Genomic DNA, 20,172 nt, shown 5'->3' on the forward strand with positions numbered 1-20,172 from the left:
CTTTGATTGAATGATTATTATTAAAGCAAGATAGTTTCATGGTGTGACTGTAAATAGTTACATGATTGCCAGTGGCCCTTTCCAATTTCAGCAGCCTAGTCTTATCTGTGGTATTGTTATTAAAATGTGTTTAGGCTAACAGATCAGGGTTGTCTGTAAAGCCTGGTTTTAAAGCATGATGTTTTTGCAAGTTTAGTTAGATGAGAAGTTTGGGCTCAAACGTTTTGCCCTACAAGCTGCCTATACACATTGTAATGAATGTTTGAAAGTTATGCACAATTCTAACATGCAGAAATCAATGAAATGTCAAACTACACTATGGGAACTAAAAACAATAGGGCATCATTTTTAAGATGAAAATCCAGGGTGTTTCAGAAGTCCAAGAATGACGATGATTTCCAAGAATGGTTTCCAAGCCTTTTGTAAATAAATGTTACTTCATGGAGTAACATTTTAAAAGTAGACCAGGCTATTGTATCTTCTTGCTTTTACTCCTTAAAATAGAGGAGGCTTGTTATTTAAATAAGATACAACCGATGATATCTTTAAATGATGGTGCCTTCATTAATGTCACTTTCCAGCATCATCCAGACTTGTAACAATGTGAATCGTAGCTGTCGCTGCATAACCAGGCTAATCCGACCCCAACTGGTAGACCTTTAGAGAAACAGTATTTTATACTATATAATTAGGGCTTCTGATTTTCAGTTTTAACCGATAAAAATCATAAAACACCTGATACAAAAAAAAAAATACGGGTGTATAGCCAACATTAATTTCACCCCTTTCCCATTAAAAAAAAAAAACTACTACTACAAAAGACCCTATCTTTCCCAGTGCAGTTGGGCAATGTCCCTCGATCCTGACTTATCTACCATTGATTCGTTCTGAATACTTTAAACCCGCCTCAACTAGTGAGTGGCAGCAAATTCCTACATTTCTATTGGAGACTCCACTTGCGAGATTTAAAATTAGATTACGATTAGGAGAGGAGACTTGTTCGTGGGATTTAAAGCTACATTACAGTTATATAGGGAGGATTTAAAACAAAATTGCAAATTGTGATGAAATGTAAAAGAAAGACACAAAAAACCCAGAAGAATGTTCCAGTGACCATAAGGATTTAGTTGAAGAAGACAGCAAAGGAAAAAGGTACAACTTAAGTGTGCAAGTACTGCCAAGTTACTATACATAGTGGCAGAAAAAAAAGGCCAAGCATTTTGGAAAGTAACCAAAAACAGTAATTTCATACAGTATACAAAAAGCAAAAGCCCCAGAAAAAAAAGATAGCTAAAAATAAGCACAGAAAAATGTAATTAATAAAAGCCAAAAAACAGAGGCCCCTATATATAATGTACTAGTATGTGACTTTAATTTTTCCTGGAAAACTGAAGGCTGTAAATCCAGTGCCTTGTGCAAATGTTTTTTTACCCTATGAATACATTTGCAGAGTCTTTTTAATTTAGTTCTATTAACCTAGTGACCCTTATCTCATGCATCTCGCTGCATTTAATTCTGCATGAAAATGGGCCCATAATATAAAACTGATTATGTGAAACTAAAGTAAAGAGCATTAAAAAAAAGCAGTCTGTACAATAACATGAAAAAGCAGGAAAACAAGTTCAAAGTGATTTTAAAATATTTATTATTAATAATAATAATAATAATAATAATAATAATAATAATAATAATAATAATAATAATAATAATAATATTAATAATAATAATAATAGGATCACATTAAACATTAAGAGTATAACTGAATTAAAATGAATATTAATAATAAATGAAATGACGATATATATTGTTTTTACATATGAATAATGCCACAGTCCCTATGACAAAAGCAATTGGTTGCCAACGACTTCCCCCAGCTATAGCTCGCTGCAGAAATGAGACTACTGCCTGATTCTAGCAGCCTGGGAGTTCACACTTTAGGTTGGTCAGTCTCTCCACCAGTCTTGCAAGGTTCCTTGAGCGCACTGTACTACAGTTCTGTACTTGGCAACATTCAGATAAACCACTACAAATGTGCAACATAGTGAAAAAATTTCACTGAAACTTGCAAAAACACAAAAAAAAGAAATGGCATGCAGCTCAACTAGTCAAAACTGTGGACACTCTAGCAGCTAGCAACTCCCTTACAGCTGAAGCCCTTGCTGGGAGGATGAGTTGGGAATTGATTTATTTTACATGCAGTCCACTAAAGATGGTCAGGATGATTAACTACCAAAAAGAGTTGGATTTCCAGTTATTAAAGCCTTGCGGTGTAGAGGAAGAAAGTTGCCTTAAAAAAATCTTGCTGGAATGGTTTCCACACTGTACAGCTGTGCAGAGATTGAACCAGACAAAACAGCAAGTAAACTAATTGAGAAAAGAGTCTTCGTGCAACCTCTATCAACTGTACACAGCACCCTTACTAAATAGAAACAAACTAAACACTCTTGCCGTTCTTTAGTCAGCGTCCGAGTCAGAGCCAGAAGACGACCTCTGTTCTGAAAGTCTTTGCACGGCTGATTCCAAACTCGCTAGTTTCCCATCAGGGCCCACTGCCATGGGCTGAATCACTTGATCCCTATAATGAGAAATGGAAACGGGTTACTGAAGGACCAGGTAGACTCATCAGGCAAAAAAAATTATCAACCAATAGGAGAGAACGGTACAATTCTTTGCATATTTGTTTCTGTATGATACAATTGAAAACCTGCAGAACTACAGTTTTCCATTGAGGATACATATGGGTTTGATATGATCGGTTGGCTAAGGATGACAAATAAACAGAAACACCTAAGATACACACTTGTGTAAAATGGGCTGCATTCATCAGTCCTGTGGTAACCAGTTACTGCAGGTGATTCCCACAGCTCTGTTCCAGTTTAGTGAACGCATATCCATGTAAAAACATGCCACCTGTTTGAAGAATTTCAGGGAGCTGCCATATGGCGAATCCCTATTGGGATTCAGGAAGCCTCGCTATTCACAACCATTTCACAACGGGGTTGGGCACTCTTTAGTGGTGACCCGTCTGGAGATCAGAAAGAAATTTAGCCCATGAATAAACAAACTGTGCTCAAAGGTCTTCCGTTGCAATGTGTCAACAAATTGGTTATGCCATGAAGCCTTCTGTTAGTTTCAAAGAGGCATATAAAAGTGAAAGCATCCTCCCCCTCCCCCTCCCCCTCCCCCTCCCCCCAAGCTAATTTCCACCCTGCAGCTTTAACATTAATGATGTATTAGGCTGGGACAGCAGGGGGATTATAACCAGCTGAGAGCTTCAAGAGCTCTAAGCAACCAGCGCTCCCTATCTTTCACACATGCTGTCAAATACAAGCTGATGGCTATCTCTCAGTTGAACTCTACCCATGCTGGGAAACATTAATATTAAAATGATTAAATCTCAAGAGAGGGTGCTTGGTGACAGTAGCCCTGAGCAGTCCATAGCCACAAAAACACAATTCAGTCTTGGCACTAGGCATTTTTGCTGGCACCTTTGCTCAAAAGTCTTACATGTTTCTTAACAGAAACAGTAGTCCCTATTGGGCAGGCTTGAGGCCTTGGGGACAATATGGAGAAGTTCACATTTGTTATTCCACTTTTGTTATTCCTGCTCTTTGAATTCAACAGCTTTCATCAGCACCACAAAAATACTACTAAAGTGTGTTATACTGTACTGAGTAACTACAGCACAACTGTTAGCATAATAGTTTAAAAAACTAACATCCAGTCAGTCTGCTTAGCTGGGGCCTACAGTATGGGTAACCAATGGCGTGTGTTTCTAAGGTGACAAGAGATACGTCGATAGATGGATTGTTCTTGCTAGTCCCGCCTCCACTGAAGTGGAGCCTGGCAGTAAGCGGAGACCTGCAATGAGCTGGAATTGGCAGGGAACACCAGAGCAGTGGTTCACATTTATAGACACACTCAAACACACAGCCGTCAGAGCAAGCCTGGGGACTGCTGACCACACACTGAGCTTCATAGCATCTTCACCTCAGACTAATCACAAACCTTTTCAAAGAATTCTTTGCACGGTCTTTATTTTTTAGCTAGGAACGGATCAGGAGTCAACAACAGACTGCTTGTTAGGAGAGCAACAGTACAGAGAAAAATCTCACTACTTGAACAGCAGAAATCAGTAACAAAAGACTGCAAACATGAAAACCATATATCTAGAAGTTGATTTTGAGTCTTTTTTAATCATATAAAGTGGGGAGGATCTCAACATTTATACATTTTGCGGAACCTCATTTCAGATCATTAAGTTGGACCCCATTTACCCACCTGCTGTCATTTTAGCACTACAACAACACAATAATAAGTGCTGCCACCTACCTGGACATTTTGTCGAACATATTCACTAACTTCATAGCTTCGTTCTCCTTCTGTTCTTCTGTCATCCCCTCCATTGGATTAGGCAGCTTCTCCTCCACACGCCCTGTTACAGGGTTAATGCTACAAAGGCAACAGGAAAATGTTATGTCAACACAAATATAAATGACTGAAAAAAATAAGGTAAAGGCAATCTCTAATATGATATATGTTGAAATATAGATGCAAAGGGAATTACCAGATGCATGATCTATTTTTGCTTTTTTATTTGTTGTACTCTTAGGCTGTGGGGAAATTCTTCTTGCATTGCACAGGGACATTTCTTCCAGATCTTGGTGCTCTGGTCTCATGCAGATTACCCAGGATTAACAATCTGCTTTAATCAGATTGTTTTCAATCCACGGACATAAATAAACAATTGTAAATCTGTTCGGGGAAATAAACTTGCAAAAACACCATGCAGCACTAACGACAACAGCTCAACCAGCTGTCCAGTATATCTCTAACTATGTACATATCTGTAGCTATATGTGTACAGTTCTTTCTGTACAGTACGTGTATCAGTCCATGCAGCAACACACATACAGCTGAAAAGAAACTACTTCTTCCAGCAGACAAATGTTTTGACATCATGCACAACGTTACATTTTACTAGGTGTGCTGCTGCATCAGTGTGCAAACTGCGAAAGAAACACAAATAGGTTTATTCCACGCTGAGTAACAGTTCAGACTGTATAGCCTTCTTCAGAAGCTCCTCTTATTGTTAAAAGAATGTGTACAATATAACAGCCATTTTCAACCCAGAATCCTACTCCAGGCCACCACCACCCATTTTGATACAGAAGAGCGAACTTAGGCTATATGCAAAAACATGATCTCTTGACATATCACAGCCTTGCTGTTTAAGGTTGCTCAATGTTCCCCGATACCAGAAATGTTCTTTCCCTAAAGCAAAGTTTTCAATTGTTGGCCATCCTTTTTGGGAATAACCAAAACAAATCAGGCACCTCCCACTATACACAATTATTTATAAATAATATATTAAGAGTTATATATCATATTTAATAAAATACATTACAATGCTTTATATAAAAGGCATTATACAGCAATATTAATTATGATATATGTTAAAATACAGATACAATGAGAATTATCACAAATTACAGACATTATTGGTCCATAAATCAGTCCTGTAAGCGTAGGGTATTATTGCTAAGATATGTTGAATTTTGATATGTGAATGCTTTATAAATACATCAAAAGTATTATTTTTGTGGGGAAACATTTGAGAAAACGTTGATCATGCTAATGCAATCCTGCACACCCAGGCCTAGTTTTTTAGCTGTCCAGTGAAAGGGATCGGTGGCCGCTTACTTTGGTTTGGCTTCTCTGTACTCCTCTGTGTCTGTGTCCTCGTCCTCCGAGTACCTGCCCTTCCCTCTCCCGCCGCACATGAGGCCCCTCGCCGCCAGCAGGCCTGCTGCGTTTCCGTAGCCGGTGTACTTCACAAACCTGGAAACTGGGTGTGACGGAGAGACAGACAGACAGACAGAGAACTTCACACACTGCTCACCAGCCACCCAGCGCAACAGCTCCTTCAAACTGCTGAACTTAATCCATGGCTTCATTTCAGATAACACTACATGGCACTTACATAAAAACAACCACATTAATAAAATGGCATGTTGTTGTGACTCCTGTGGTTATTTTCCTCTGGCAATAGCTGGGAATACAGTAGGTGGCCTCACAATTTAGGCTCTGCACAGTGGCATACTTATTACTGTCTTTGGGAATACGACTAAACTTGCACTGTGACTTGTTGATCGTTGGAAAATGTAAACTTAGAAAGGCATGTATTGTCAAACTAGTATTTCGATACTAAAAAAAATGTCCATCTTTGCATGGGGCTCCACTCACCGCTCTCCTTGCAGAGGACAAAGAGCAGCTCGGCAGCGCAGTGCTTGACGTCTGTGTCGATGTGAGTCATGAGGCGCACTAGCTTGTTCCGCAGGGAGTTCCCTACTTCAGGGCGATTCTTTACGTCCCGCAGAGGCGGAAGGATCTGAAAGAACACAAAGCCAATGTGAACTGCACCAGGGCCCCAGGTCATAGACAGGGACCCTGCATCTTTGACACGAGTTCCAGTTGTTTCAGAATTGTTTGCTGAAACTGTAATGGAACTGTAATGGATCAATGATATGCTATAACTCCAATTCCAATTACGCAGGTGTGCCAAGGTTCAACCACTATTACAATGTCATTGTCATTGCAATTTATTTCCGAATTGCACAGTTTCAATTGTAATTGTCCCTAGGGCTGATATTGAATAAGTATGTTAGTTAGATATATCTCCCTCCGTGGCTGTAATTACACACATGTATCTGTCAGTCCTATGAAAGAAGAGTCACCTTCATCCGCAGGAACTTCCTGGTCTCCCTGTGGACCCGGGCACTCTCAGTCAGCAGGTTCAGGGAGGGAGTCAGAGTCTCTTTCAGCTTGTGCTCCTGGGATTCACAAAAGGAATGCATGTAGTTTATCATCACTAAACAGCACTAAGCAGTGGTTTATCACCTGCGGCGAGAACCTATTTCAAGCTCATTTATTAAGGGCAGTAAAGGCTTTGGCTGGACACCTGAGCCTATCCATACTTGATAAAACGCAAGAGTGTGATACAGTGCCAGCCTAGCCTAAATTAAAATAAACCATGCATGGTAATGTCTTTTACTGCTACATTAGCTTCAAAGACAATTAGACTGCCAGTAATCCAGCAATAAACATAGCGCTGGTTCCTCAATTATCCCATTTACCCAGCAGAGATTTGCATCGCCTTTATTAAAAAACGCCAGCTGCTATTTGTTTTTTCAAAAAAAATCCCAGAGCCCAAAGCGGCCTCATACAGTACAAACAACTGCAGCAGATACAATAGATAAACAATGCAAATCCTTGTAGACTTCAGCGTTAAAAAAACATGGACATTTTCCCTAGCATCAGTCTGATGTATGGAGCCGATGCTCGGTAACTATACACACACGTATAATGTATACACATGTCATTTTCTAGCAATAACCTTATGTTCTTGAACATGCAGACGATAGAACAGTTAACATGCTGATGTTTAAAGGGTTGATTCCCCAGCAGCCTGAAGAAACTAAGCAAATTCAGCTGCAGCACTGGCTTTTATAAATGCCCCATAAATGCAGTGTTATTTTGGCCAAACAGACCTCACAAGAAAGTACACAATACTATTTGTTTTATTACATTTCTGTGTGCCATGAATGGTCAGTAATGGCAGGTTATAGTAATGGATTTCAGTGGTATAAATGAAATACAATATTCAACCATTCATTGTTACTAGGTGTATACCATACCATACTATACAATAATCAATGGTATACCATTATATCTAATTTCCATTTTGATTTGCTCAGAGATGGCACTCACCCGGTCGAGTCTCCGGTCCATGAAGTCTAGCAGCATGCTGACTGCGTCCATATTCACCCCCATGTACTCGATAGAGCCCTGCTGGACCTTCGGAGTGAGGAGCACATCCAGACACATCAGGGGCAGGTTCCCCAGCAAGTTCACCGTGTGACTGAAACAGCAAAGGCACACGCCTGGCTTCTCATTTCCAACATACAACAGGGGCAGGAGTTCTAAGAGGCTTTCTCAAATGTTTTCTCATAATTTCCATAATCTGACTTAATCTGACTGTTTTTTTTCTATGGGCACACAAAAAATCAGTGCGCTGGCTTGTGTTTTTAAGTGGACTTGCCTTTCCTGTACTACAATAGCAGTGTGCAGGTTTGAGAGGAGTCATCTTTCCTAGACCTGTAGACAGGTTATACAAGTTTAGAAATGATGAATGCATTCAGATAGCTTTGTACATTCAACGTTGTGCAGCAAGCAAAAACACAAATGTTTCTTAGGACATGTACTTTAATACTTCATACAGACAGAGCGATGCAATTTTAAATTACAAATTATTTTGACATTTGCTTGAATGTATCAGAGACTTAACAGTGAAGGGAATTATACAGTGCAGTTTCATTTCAGTTCAAACGTCTTACCTGTGGAACTCCTCTGTCCTATCTTCTCCATCTGCTTTGCTCATTAGGCAGAAGCGCAGGATGGCACAGAGATGCCTGTAAAGAGCAGCTTCTTCCTGCAAATAAAAAGGGAAGTTTCAGTTAGTTATTTATTCAACCAACAAGGAGTTTTCCATGGCAAATTTCCAGTTGATCACGCAAGTAATATGCTTTAGCATACCCGACCTTACCCATCACTACCCTCTCCTCACCTCGTCCACGTCGCGGCGGCTGGTGTCGAAGGTGATGTTAAAGAGGATCTTGAGGATCTCCATGGTGCGCTCGGTCTCCTGGCGAGGCAGGGGCAGGCCCTCGTCTCCTTTGTCTGCTCGTGCCACCTCGAAGGTGTCGAGCCAGCGCAGGCCCAGGGTGCTCTCCAGGGCGTCGGACAGCAGACTGACCCCCCGCAGCTCGTGAGCCAGCTGCCCGCGCACGTCCACCCTCAGCGCCGTGAACAGGAAGGTCAGCCGCAGGTCGAAGAAGCGCACCTCGTGGCTCCAGTTCCGGTCTTTGCAGAGCTTGAGCCGCTCGGTGAGGCCCACGATGAGCCGCAGCTCGGCCCCCACCTCCTGCGCGCTCGGGCTGTTGAAGACGATGTTGCACAGGCACTTGAGGGCCTCCACGATCACCTCCACGTCCGGGATCTCAGAGGTGACGCCCTCGCTGTGCTCGATGCCTGCGTGCCGGCCCAGGGTCTGAATGGCCTGCGGGGTGGCGAACGGCTCCAAGCAGTTCTTGTCTCGGGACAGAATCCGGATGGTTTCCAGGCAGGCTAGCTGGCAGGACGGCTGCAGGTCCCTCTCCAGAAACCGGATCACCAGCTTCCCCAACCGCTAGGGATCAGAAACCAAAACACTGTAAAGCTATCCACAACTTCAAAACAGAATTCTAGGTACAGCTATAAAAATGTCAAGAAGACAATTGTTTCAGCTGGTTCCTTCTATAAACGATGTGCTGTATACTAAAGAAGGCTTCAGGTTTGTCTACCTGACTTATAATTGTAAAATCAGAAAAAAACTAGTTTGCAAATGTATGCTTCTCCCTCTCCCTCAGTGCTTTGCTTTGCCCGAATTACAGAAAATCAATGCTGAATGAGACACGTCTGTTTCTACTTGAGCGATGCACCAGGGACTACACTATCCTACCCACTATTAAGGCAATTGTATAATTTTTTGTCCAGTCAGTGTATCCGAATGGGTAAGGAATGCAAATACCTGTTCTGGAATTCCCTCTAGGAAGGGTGCAGGCTGCTCACAGAAGAAAGGGATGCTGTAAACACTTGGTAGACACTGTCAATTACCCTCTTTACTCACAGTCTAATGGGATCATTGGAAGGGTTCGTTTTAAGTAGGTATCAAATCCATAGATGTAAAAGGGCTTTTAATGATACTCAGACGTTTGTATTATGTGTCAGGTCTATTTATTCAGGATCAATCGACAGAACTGTGTCCAGGGATCCGTCAGAGAATAAAATACTTTTAAACCGTTTAGCAATGCTGGCAGTTTTAACAAGAACAGTGCTGGCAGTTTTAACAAGAACAGTTTAATGGTGTTTCATTGAGGTTGGCTCTCCTGGACCAGCTCTGCTTAGCTTCTGATATCCCATGATGGTATCTGAATGGTAAGGCTGGAGTGAAATGACTGTTAAATCAGAACCTGCTACTGTCTGGCTATAGTGATCTATATAATAGTACATAATAAATGCCAAAAAATAACAATAACAATAATAATAAAGTTTTATTCCCTTTCTGATTGCTCAATGTTATTGTCCACATGCAATCTTCTGTACTTTGATCATTAAGTTTAGTCCTTGAGAACACATTACATGCATTATTATTTGGGGTAACTTCGACTATAGCACACTGCCAGTAAGGTTTCTAGAGTGCCAATTTTTTCAGTACTGTATACTTCCAGGGGCTATCACCAAGGCATTTAGTACTACTTTATATCATACTGCTCAATACCTTGAATAATATATACTTGTCAGTTTGTTTTAATGGTTTTCAAGGGCACTGATTTGTTGAGCTCTTTTTGTAACAAAAGTGTCCTGTAATGTTGATTTAGGATGGTATCTCCTGGTATTTCAAATGATGTCCTTGTACACGGAACTAAAATCCAGATTGGAACCAAAATCAAAAGTAATCTTGACTACTTCTTCATCAATCAAAGGTGGGAAAAGTTTAGGAATGAACTGCAAATCTTTATGACTGTAGTAGAAGGAGCAGTATCATTTGAGACTACTGGAGCTGGTTGAATATGATATAGTGTGGGCGCACAGAAGCTGCGGATTTTCCACCAGACCTACATGAGATAATGCATTTTCTACCTTGCTAGAGCTTCGCAGTTTTAAGAAACAAATGTAAGTTGGCTTCATTTTTTAATTTTATTAATACCGGCCCCAAATGGTTTTCAACATTGCGGTACACATTCATAAAGCCTACGAATAGAGTCCCAGTAAATGCTTAAATATCCTAGACATTTCATGGAATGCAAATTCTTTATGAACATGTCTGTTTGTCTGAACATTAAAAATAATATCTCACAACAACTGACCATGCATCAGCCTCAAAGTTCAATATTTATGATTGTTTCGATACATTTAACATACAGTAATACTACATAAGCACAATTAGATACAGTTATGAAAACTGGTGGAGACAAGACTATAATCTCTCTTCCTGCAGTGTTTAATATAATATGTATGTGTTACAGAACTTTTATCCCCCACAATTGTTTTAAATATAACTAGCCATGCTCTCATTTTTCCATTGTGTTTAATCTGATATGCCAAATTGTCTACAAACAGTAACACTGAAGGTTTTGTAATATACCCTGCCCTTGAAAAACAAACAGCCAGTGCAGTCTTTTGCATAGAAATTGTATTTGTAAGCCCCCAATCGCGTTACTGCTCTCCCTCCTTCATCAGAGGTCTGATCCTCCACTCAGCACCAGATGGCAAAGCACTGCAGAGAAGATGAATAATACAAGCCTCTGAAAATACAGGACATTTTATAATTGAAATTGATTTAAACTGTTATATTGTGAGCTCCTATACACGGATTCAAATTTAAACAAACACAAATAGCCGAGACAGAATTCAGTACTTGGAAATGTCCGTACCCTGTGTCTTGCACGTTATACACCTGCTCCATTAAAAAAAGATACATATTTTTTCTGTCTCCTTACTGGTGTTTGTAATCATTCTGAGTTTAAATACTAGCTGCATGCCATAGATATATGTAGCAAAGGCTTGACCAGCCAGTCTTTTCTGAAGAATCAGCGACATGCTGGCAATACATATCTGTGTACAAGATGGTGCTGGTGCTTACTCAGACATTTTGGCTGATCTAGGCAACATATGTCTATGGCAGGCAACTAGTAGGTTAAGAGGAGCTCCTGAACTCCTAGTCAAAGCAGCTTAACACACCATCAAAAAATAAAATAAAATAAAAATCACAATCTTTTAGTAATTTCATTGATGGCTAACATCAGAAAAATGTAAAAAAAAAAAAAAAACGTTTTATTTTAAGCTACTTAGTCTTAAAGGATTACCTCACAATGCATCAGATTTATCATCAGAATAAAAACAGTTAAACAAAAACAGTCATTCTTTCCTTCCACTTCTTTCTATTCTATTGTGGAAAACCTTCTAATACCTTACAGTGCCTGCCAGCTAAGTGAATCTTAGCAGGGAGTTATACATGGATTAGCATAATGATTTGTACAAGCCAGAGACTTTGTGTCGTTCATTCCCCAATTATCTTTCAATTCCTTCCAAACATTTTAATAAAACGCAGCCAAGAGAAGAATTTGGTAAACCTAAAAACGCAGTTCACCTTTTAAAAATACCTCTAATATACAGTTCTGTATGTAAATCTTCACCATACCTGATGGTAAAGCTCATGCTGTTTGTCTCTTGGGGTACACTGTTACCCCATATTAGTATTGCTAATTCTAAATGCAAATGAGCACAACACAGCCAGTAGCCAGTTTGAGAAATCAAGTGAAGAACACACATTTATTCAGCATTAAAAAAGGGACACAAAAACAGACTACAGTAGAATCTATCATATCTGATCCTGTAAGATAGCCCTCTATTAACCAATGGACCGCTGGCAAGTATCATTTACACATGCTGCTACCAACTGAACGGTATGGATGGAAACTGATCAATGCACATTTTATTAGTCTAAAAGAGTCAATTCTGTTCTTAGCAGGACAGAATGGATTCAGTAAAAAAATATAATTTAAAAAAGGAGCTTTTGGGAATTGAGTTTTCTTTATAACAAGCGGCCCAGTTTAACTATGTTCAATAAAAGAAAATAAGAAAGCAAGTGATTAATATAATTACTGTACCATTACAAAGCTGAAACACATTTTTTTTCACAACCTCCAAAGCTCTGTGCTTTGTTGTTGTTGTTGTTTTAAACACCATTTCTGCGTTAACACGTACTTGCGGTGCAAAAAACAAACAAAAAAAAACTGTCAGATTACTTCGTATTGGATAATAACGCAACTACATTGTAGTATGACGACTCCCTCAGAGATACAATATTTTCACATATCCGATGGAGCCAATTAAGTTGGATATGTCTACTGTAATTGTTTCAGATACAATGTAGGAAATTGTCAATGCTTAAAATGCATGGGACACGAAGGGACCTGATGAAGGCTAAAAGATAAAAAAAAACAGACCTCGGGTTTCCTAAGATTTCTTAAAGTGTCTGCGCATATAATACAAATGAAGCTTTAAATGATAAATTCAGCATCAAGTACAGGTACAACTCTGGACAATTCACAACAGCATCTTCTAGTTGCAGATTGGCTGTGTGATATATATCAAAGGTTTAACAACTACCAGGGGGATGAGTCTGCGGTTTTGTCTGTACAGATCTTTCTAATGAACCCAGGCCACACAGCATGGGACATTGGTTAACAGGTCGGCAAATTGGGGTCCGTTGCGCACCCATGTTAATGGCATGCCACTGAGCACAGCAAGCTTCCGAAAAAGACAAAACACATAAGCAGGCAAGCCTGTCACCTCACTGAGGCTGTATAACTAACTGTTTACAATGCTGACCCTCGGATTCACACATATGCAGACACATCTGTGTTCCAGCCTAACGAAAGCGGATAATGCGTTGCACTGTCTTCCAAGTGACACAGTATCTGCTGGGAACACAATTCAGTAGACATTACAGCATCTACGAGGTACCTGGCATTATCCTATGCCTACAAGCACTGGTTTATTCCTTGTGCAGTATCCCATGTTAAAATCTACACTGGTGGTGTGAAGGAGGAAGAAGCAATGAGAATGATTACTGAATCAGTTCAAAAGTTAGTTTCTCATCAACGACAGAGTATCTTGACCAAATGGACCGTTTGAAAATGTGGAATAACAGATTTAACTGACTCATATTGAAATCAGGGAATTTAACACATTGGGTCAAGATATTCATAAAGGTTGCTTTTGAGCATACCTCAATGTTTACAAAGTGTTACCCACTACAGCATTCCTGTTATGGAGGCTGCAAGGCCTTCTGGAAAAGACTTGGCCAAGAGTTGCAGGAGCTGTCACATTCCCAAAGCAGACAGAGTGACAAAGCGCGTCCAGCTGGAGAAATTGCAAATGGAGTTTCTATGGAAACTTGTATTTACTTTTATTTTCATTGTTTGATTGTTTTTTTACTAAATGTTTTTGATCACTAAACATCAAAGGTTTTGGATAAATCCCAAATGACAAAGTATAATCAGACTAACACTACTAATGAACACACTGCCATACCATACACACACTGCAACCTTGACAGCACTCATCTAATGTTGCCTTAAAGCCTAAAACAAAAGCAAAAAGGGGATTTAAGGTGTCAACTAATGCTGTGGCTTAATTAAATCTATTATTAACACAAGGCCTTAATGCACAAAACTACTTAAGAGTTCTACAGAGGCTTCAGGGCAATTTGGACAACAGCTTGTACCAGTCAGTCAGTCACCTATCTAAAAATGGGTGTGTATACTGGCTGTGTCCAGAACTTTAAGATTACTCAGGGTACCTATTTACTATGTAAAATTCCAAATAAATAAAACTGTCATATTCTGTTTGAAGGTGTTGTGTTAATTACAGTAAAAAGAAAAACAATGTCAGGTTTTTTATATTGATCAACTGACTGACTGACAAACCTTTTTGGGAAGCATAATACTGTACCACAGCTTATTTAACCAATAGCCAAATGCCACTGCAATACTGATTAATGCCTACATGGCAAGGAAGTCTACTGAAATGAACACTCTTTGTCATGTTATGATGTTATGTACCAGACAGATGGAACAATCTAGACTCCTAAACTCATTCTTACCAACTGATCATAGAGAATTGAACAGAGGCCCAAATTTATAAAGGGGGAAAAACCGACAGCAAAAAGCCACTTAATGTGCGTGTTCAGTACGGCCGCACTCATCGTCAAAATAACAAACTATTTTGTAAAGCAGGCGATTCTGCAATCAACCAATTTAAATACCCCTCACCGCAATTAGCGGTGGAAAATTACACACCTCTCACAATAAAATAGCAGGTTTGGGTCAACCCTGCGTGTGTAGGCTACACATTCCAAAAGAAAATGAATGGCACACACCTCAGCCTGGTACTAGCCATGGTGATGAGGATGCTCGGAAGCGAAAACTGAAATTTACCAATATGGAAGTGGAGATTCTGGTACAAGCAGTACTTGTAACACATGAAGATGTGTTACAAGCTCGAAATATATCACCAGGACAAAGGAATAAAATATGGAATGTGTGGTGGCTTCTTAATAAACAAATGTACCACTTCAGAGTTTGTAGTCTAGGTTGCTTATACATTACGACGCATCATCCAATTACTGTGCTTCGCATATTAGTTCAACTTCTTATTTTGTATAGAATAATTCCAGGCGTATAGACTTTTCAAACTTCAGAAACAATACGTTTTATTTACTTACATCCATGGCAGTCAAACGGGTGGATAATCCTTCCATTGTTCTACAGCAATATGTTCAGCAACAATACAGTTGCATACGAACAGTCTTCAGTTTAACTACGACTTATATCTTCTTAAAGTCTTATGCAGTTACAACTCTCTTATTTCTTATGTTTGTCTGTATTTCTTACTCTATGCATGATTTTAAAGCATATCTGTATGGTATGGTCGAAAAACTGTACTTGCTCTAGCTACAAACTAACTGCGTCATCTGTCCCTCTATCCTTTTTTTTTTTTTACTGTTTTCTTTCCAACTCGAATTTAACAATACTGCCTGAAGCAGGATTGTTAAATATCAGAACGCCATATTACAAAAAAATACATTCCGTAGGCATTACTAAAATAACGGTGGAGGATGAGCCCTCATTGTATATGAGACTTTTTCTTTCGTGCGCCTCAGAATATCGTTCCATCTTTTCTTAATCTCCTCCACCGTTCTTTTAATAATGCCTACACTCTAAGAAGTAAAGGCTCTCGTTAGAACCTTGCTTTGCCACTGTGGGGAGACCTTTTTAGGTGCTTCTAAGAAACTTTTTTACATGGATTCTATAGTCTCTATTTGCAGACTTTCTGTTTTGTCATGTAAGCTATGAAACATGTATTGAAAATTGGAGTTTGCAAAACAATACGGTACCGGCATTATAAACCGTAATTTACAAACTGACTTGATCAGAAGGGTTAAAAACTGAGCTCTTTGCAAAATGTTACGAAGTGTTTTTTTGTCCTTGAAAATGATGTCTCCTTGCTGCAGACAAGTCTTCCACATCACCTTGCCTTTTATATAGCCTACTGTCTGACCGCGGCAAATTAACACCTGCTTTTCAGAATTCTTAAAATGATCACGCAAATACGAGGCCCGCAATTACCGGCAGCTTTAATAAATTAGACGGAATATTTAATAGACATTAAATATCCCAATTTGAGCGGTTTCGTTCAGAAACACCCCAGAATTACAATCCTTTTATAAATTTGGGCCTGGGTCTTTAAAATTTCATTTTTAAATGGATATTCTTAGATTGAGACTCAAAAGCCATTACCTTTTGACTTGGCAGATACTTTCTGCAGGCTTCTAGATGCATATCTACAATTCATCAACGCTTTCAAGTTAAGGTAAAATACTATTAGAAAAGTGAATGAACTGAGATCTACAAAATTGCTAGCGGACTAATTTGATATGCTTACTTGTTTATTTTTACTTGGCCCAAGTATTTGGCTATTGCAGGTATTTTTTCACAAATAACTCTTGTTTTCAGAAACACTTAGTTTATGAACTACAATACCTGTTTTAATGTATCTTCCTAATACAAAAGCATGCAAAAAAGAAACAAAAGTTAGTACCTATACCTTCTTCTGGAAGATATACTTCAGCATAGAGACATTTACATCTTGTCACTTTTGAAAAAGTATACATTTGTTTAATTTAAATACTCTATGGTATCCAGGTCTGGATTTTGGTAAACCTATACACAGTAGTTACTAATAGGACAGCAACCCTGGTTTCCATGGTAACCTGCCAAGTGGGAGTAGGAGCAGAGGCCTGTTGTTTTTTTTTTTCTGGGGTGGTACATATCCAAAGGTAAAGGCACTCAGATTTGTTTATTGTATTCCATTAACAAAATGTGTGGGAAGACTTTTAAATAAAATGACAAATGTAGTCACTTACCTGCCTTTCTACTCTTCCATCACCATCAAAAGTGAAACACTGGCATTTCTTAATAAAAAAAAAGAACATACACATGTTAAATGAGGTGATGCATTACAGAGAGGAAGAGCCACACAGACACAACCACTACAGTATGGGACACATGCAGATTGGTGCCTGAAAGCTCTACTGGAGCCTGGCACAAAAGGCATAGAAAAGCTGTTGCATAGGCTATGTGAATAGGTTTATAAGGGAATTAGCTTGTAGGTAAGTGTGTACATTCTGGTTATAAAAACAGTATGCCCTTTTCAGTGCTTAACACCCTTAAAATCTTTCAAGTTATTGGGAGAAATAGCAGCTTCTACTCTACTGAAGAGACGATGGGTGCCGGCAACAGTGTTGTTAAGTTCCCCACCCAGAAGTCAAATGTCAAATGGGAATACAGAGAGAGTATTTAGCCAATGTGACCTTTGGGACACACCATGTAATTTACAGGGACGTAATGGAAAGGCTTGGCTTCGCTGACGTCTATTCAACGACCTGAATTACTTAATCCAATTGTGAAGATACTGAAGGATACTGCACAAGTCAGACAGCTTCCTGGAAAAAAAAGATGGGCTCTTCTAATCTAGTTTGTTGCCTGCTTGGTTAAATCTTGCTATTGAAGAAAATATCTTTATTGTTCATTTCTTACTGTTACTTTACTGACATGGTCTGGTTTACAGTTGTACTCTTTACTGAAAAGTGAAAAAAAAATACTAATATTTTATTATTCTAATATACCTGGGAGATATAGTGTAATGATTTTAAATATGGGTACCTGTATTATTAAAACAATTTGTTAATCAATGCATTGATTCTGGTCTAAAAAAAATAGTCTTTTTAATGCACTTAATGCCCTTCTAAGCTTCTGCAAAAAAATAAAAAAATGTAAGCCCTCGCTTTCAAAACAGATTTCATCACTATAAATACAGATTGCACCAGGGAGTGATCCAGTAAAAAAACATGATTATACCCCCTATTCATCTACTTGTTTGTCAGAAACAGAAAGAGAAGGGAATGTTTTTAACTTGTTTATGTTGCTGCATGCATAAGATGTTTGCTCTTAAACAGAATAGTTAAATGGAAATCAGACTTATTTATTTACCAAAAAAATCTGTACAAAGTGAATAAACTAAACTTAACTAAACTAAATAGTATTCTCTATTTTCTGTTCTCTCTGTTCCATACCGCATAGGATATCTAATTGTTGACTAATAAAAATGACTTTTGCTAAGCATTAGATGTTATATTAATCGATATTATTACCAATATCTATACTACAATTTCCATTCAAAATAAAAGTTGCCAGACAATCAGCATGTCTGCAATTTATTATTATTATTATTATTATTATTATTATTATTATTATTATGGTTATTCATGCATAACAAGCAATATTACAGTAATAGCAAAGTGTATTTATTACTGAAATGATGATTATTATTATTATTATTATTATTATTATTATTATTATTATTATTATAACACAGTGCAAACCTGGAACTGTCACAATAGTGCAGCAAAGTATTTAAATTAACAGTAAACGTGCAAAGAAGCATTAGTATTAAATATTATTATTAATAATAACACATATATACAACTACATTTACATATTCAGATCTTTCTAGTTTTGATGCACAGAGTTGCATAAGCATTAAAATGCTAATGGCAGAACAGATGTGCATGCCCATCCCCCACCTTATTCCTGACCGCATCAATGCCATTAAAGACCATTTAGCTTTGGGTGTTCACATCATCATCAGGTCGATCACCCGTATTTGTTGTACAGAAAACAATAATACAAAGCTCATCGTAATAGAAACAGACACGGGTCAAATGTATCCTGCATTTCCACACAATCCACAGTATCTGAAAAACAACGTGTTATCACATATAGACCTTCACTTTTATTAGGAAATACATACAAAATAAACAAAACATCAGCAAGGTAAATACAAATAAAATCGGACGTTTACTCGCCTCTTTATTGAACGCTTGCAGTGCCATCATAGCAGCATCCTGGTACCCCGCTTCGACAGTTTCAATGACTGCGTTCAGATCCATTTTCATTGCTCTGTTACTAGGAATGCAGTGCTTTGTACAGTGAACCTGACAACCGTACACAGTCCGCGCTGGATTGTAATTTACTGATATGATTCACGGCTTCAATCCCACTTTCAACTCTGATCACTGGGGATCAAAAACCACGGGATGATAAGAGTACCGAAGACTCGCCTGCCGCCTGCTTGTGGGAGTTGTAGTTTTATTTTGTTAAAATAATTGCTTTAGTGCCTGGTGGAAGAAACGAAAGAAAAAAAAAACACCCTGAGGTTTGCATTGTACTAAAATTTACATATGTAAGCACGCCCTCTTAAAGAGGTAGAATTGATCAATTTATTTCCACATTTCCTCATGCATAGAATATTCTTTTAAATAACCATTAATCTATTCTTGAAACCAAAACAACAAACAACACGTGAATATTAATGTTTGATTTAATTTTAAAACTGTGTGGTTACACACAAACGGACACGCAAACGCACACACATATATTGTTTTTTTTTATTTCAGTCATATTGAATTACATAGGCTAAGGCATATTTTTAAGGTCAAATGTTTCAATCAAAAACAGCTGTCACCCTTTCAAAATAGGTCTGAAAAACTAATATAAATATACCTCATCTTTTATTAAGAGGTTAAAAATGATCTTTAGCTGGTAATATATGGACGTGCAACATCCGAAGGGGACGCATCACAAAGCAAGTGATTGAACAGTTGGGAAACAGAAGGAAAATTCGATACTTAGATACAGGTACGTACTTGCAAATTAAGCAACACTGCACCGTACTCAATTTGGTCCGCCTGGAGTTTGCCTGAATGAGGAAACTAGACTAAATTCGGTTGTTTGCATTTTTTTTTTATTTTATATTTCTACTATTTTTGTTACATATGCTGTAGTAATACAATGTAGGGTTTACTGTCTTCTCCAATAAATGCATTACATAACTGCCATGGTTCAGCCTCACAGTCCCAACGTCGAGGGGGTTTATTTAGTTCAA

At 38.5% G+C, this 20,172-nt stretch overlaps 1 protein-coding gene across 5 annotated transcripts; it reads right to left on the reverse strand.

Annotated features, from left to right (window-relative positions):
• Window positions 1-1,099: 1,099 nt before the first annotated feature.
• Window positions 1,100-20,099, reverse strand: ric8a (RIC8 guanine nucleotide exchange factor A). Of its 5 annotated transcripts, XM_059002431.1 has the most exons (13): window positions 19,934-20,099; window positions 19,094-19,405; window positions 17,093-17,140; window positions 16,710-16,727; window positions 9,629-9,661; window positions 8,627-9,247; window positions 8,397-8,491; window positions 7,771-7,921; window positions 6,738-6,833; window positions 6,247-6,391; window positions 5,704-5,848; window positions 4,333-4,452; window positions 1,100-2,575 (listed from the first exon to the last, which is right to left on the reverse strand). In XM_059002431.1, the coding sequence occupies exons 2-13, from the start codon at window positions 19,181-19,183 to the stop codon at window positions 2,455-2,457; spliced, it is 1,683 nt and encodes a 560-aa protein (XP_058858414.1). In that variant the 5' UTR covers window positions 19,184-19,405; window positions 19,934-20,099; the 3' UTR covers window positions 1,100-2,454. The 5 variants fall into 5 exon arrangements, with proteins under 5 accessions (XP_058858414.1, XP_058858416.1, XP_058858418.1 ...); XM_059002433.1 differs by lacking the exon at window positions 16,710-16,727; XM_059002435.1 differs by lacking the exon at window positions 9,629-9,661 and having other exon boundaries at window positions 19,934-20,098.
• Between the last annotated feature and the right edge of the window lie 73 nt (window positions 20,100-20,172).

This window comes from Acipenser ruthenus, chromosome 27 (assembly GCF_902713425.1).
Source record: "Acipenser ruthenus chromosome 27, fAciRut3.2 maternal haplotype, whole genome shotgun sequence".
NCBI lineage: Eukaryota > Metazoa > Chordata > Actinopteri > Acipenseriformes > Acipenseridae > Acipenser > Acipenser ruthenus.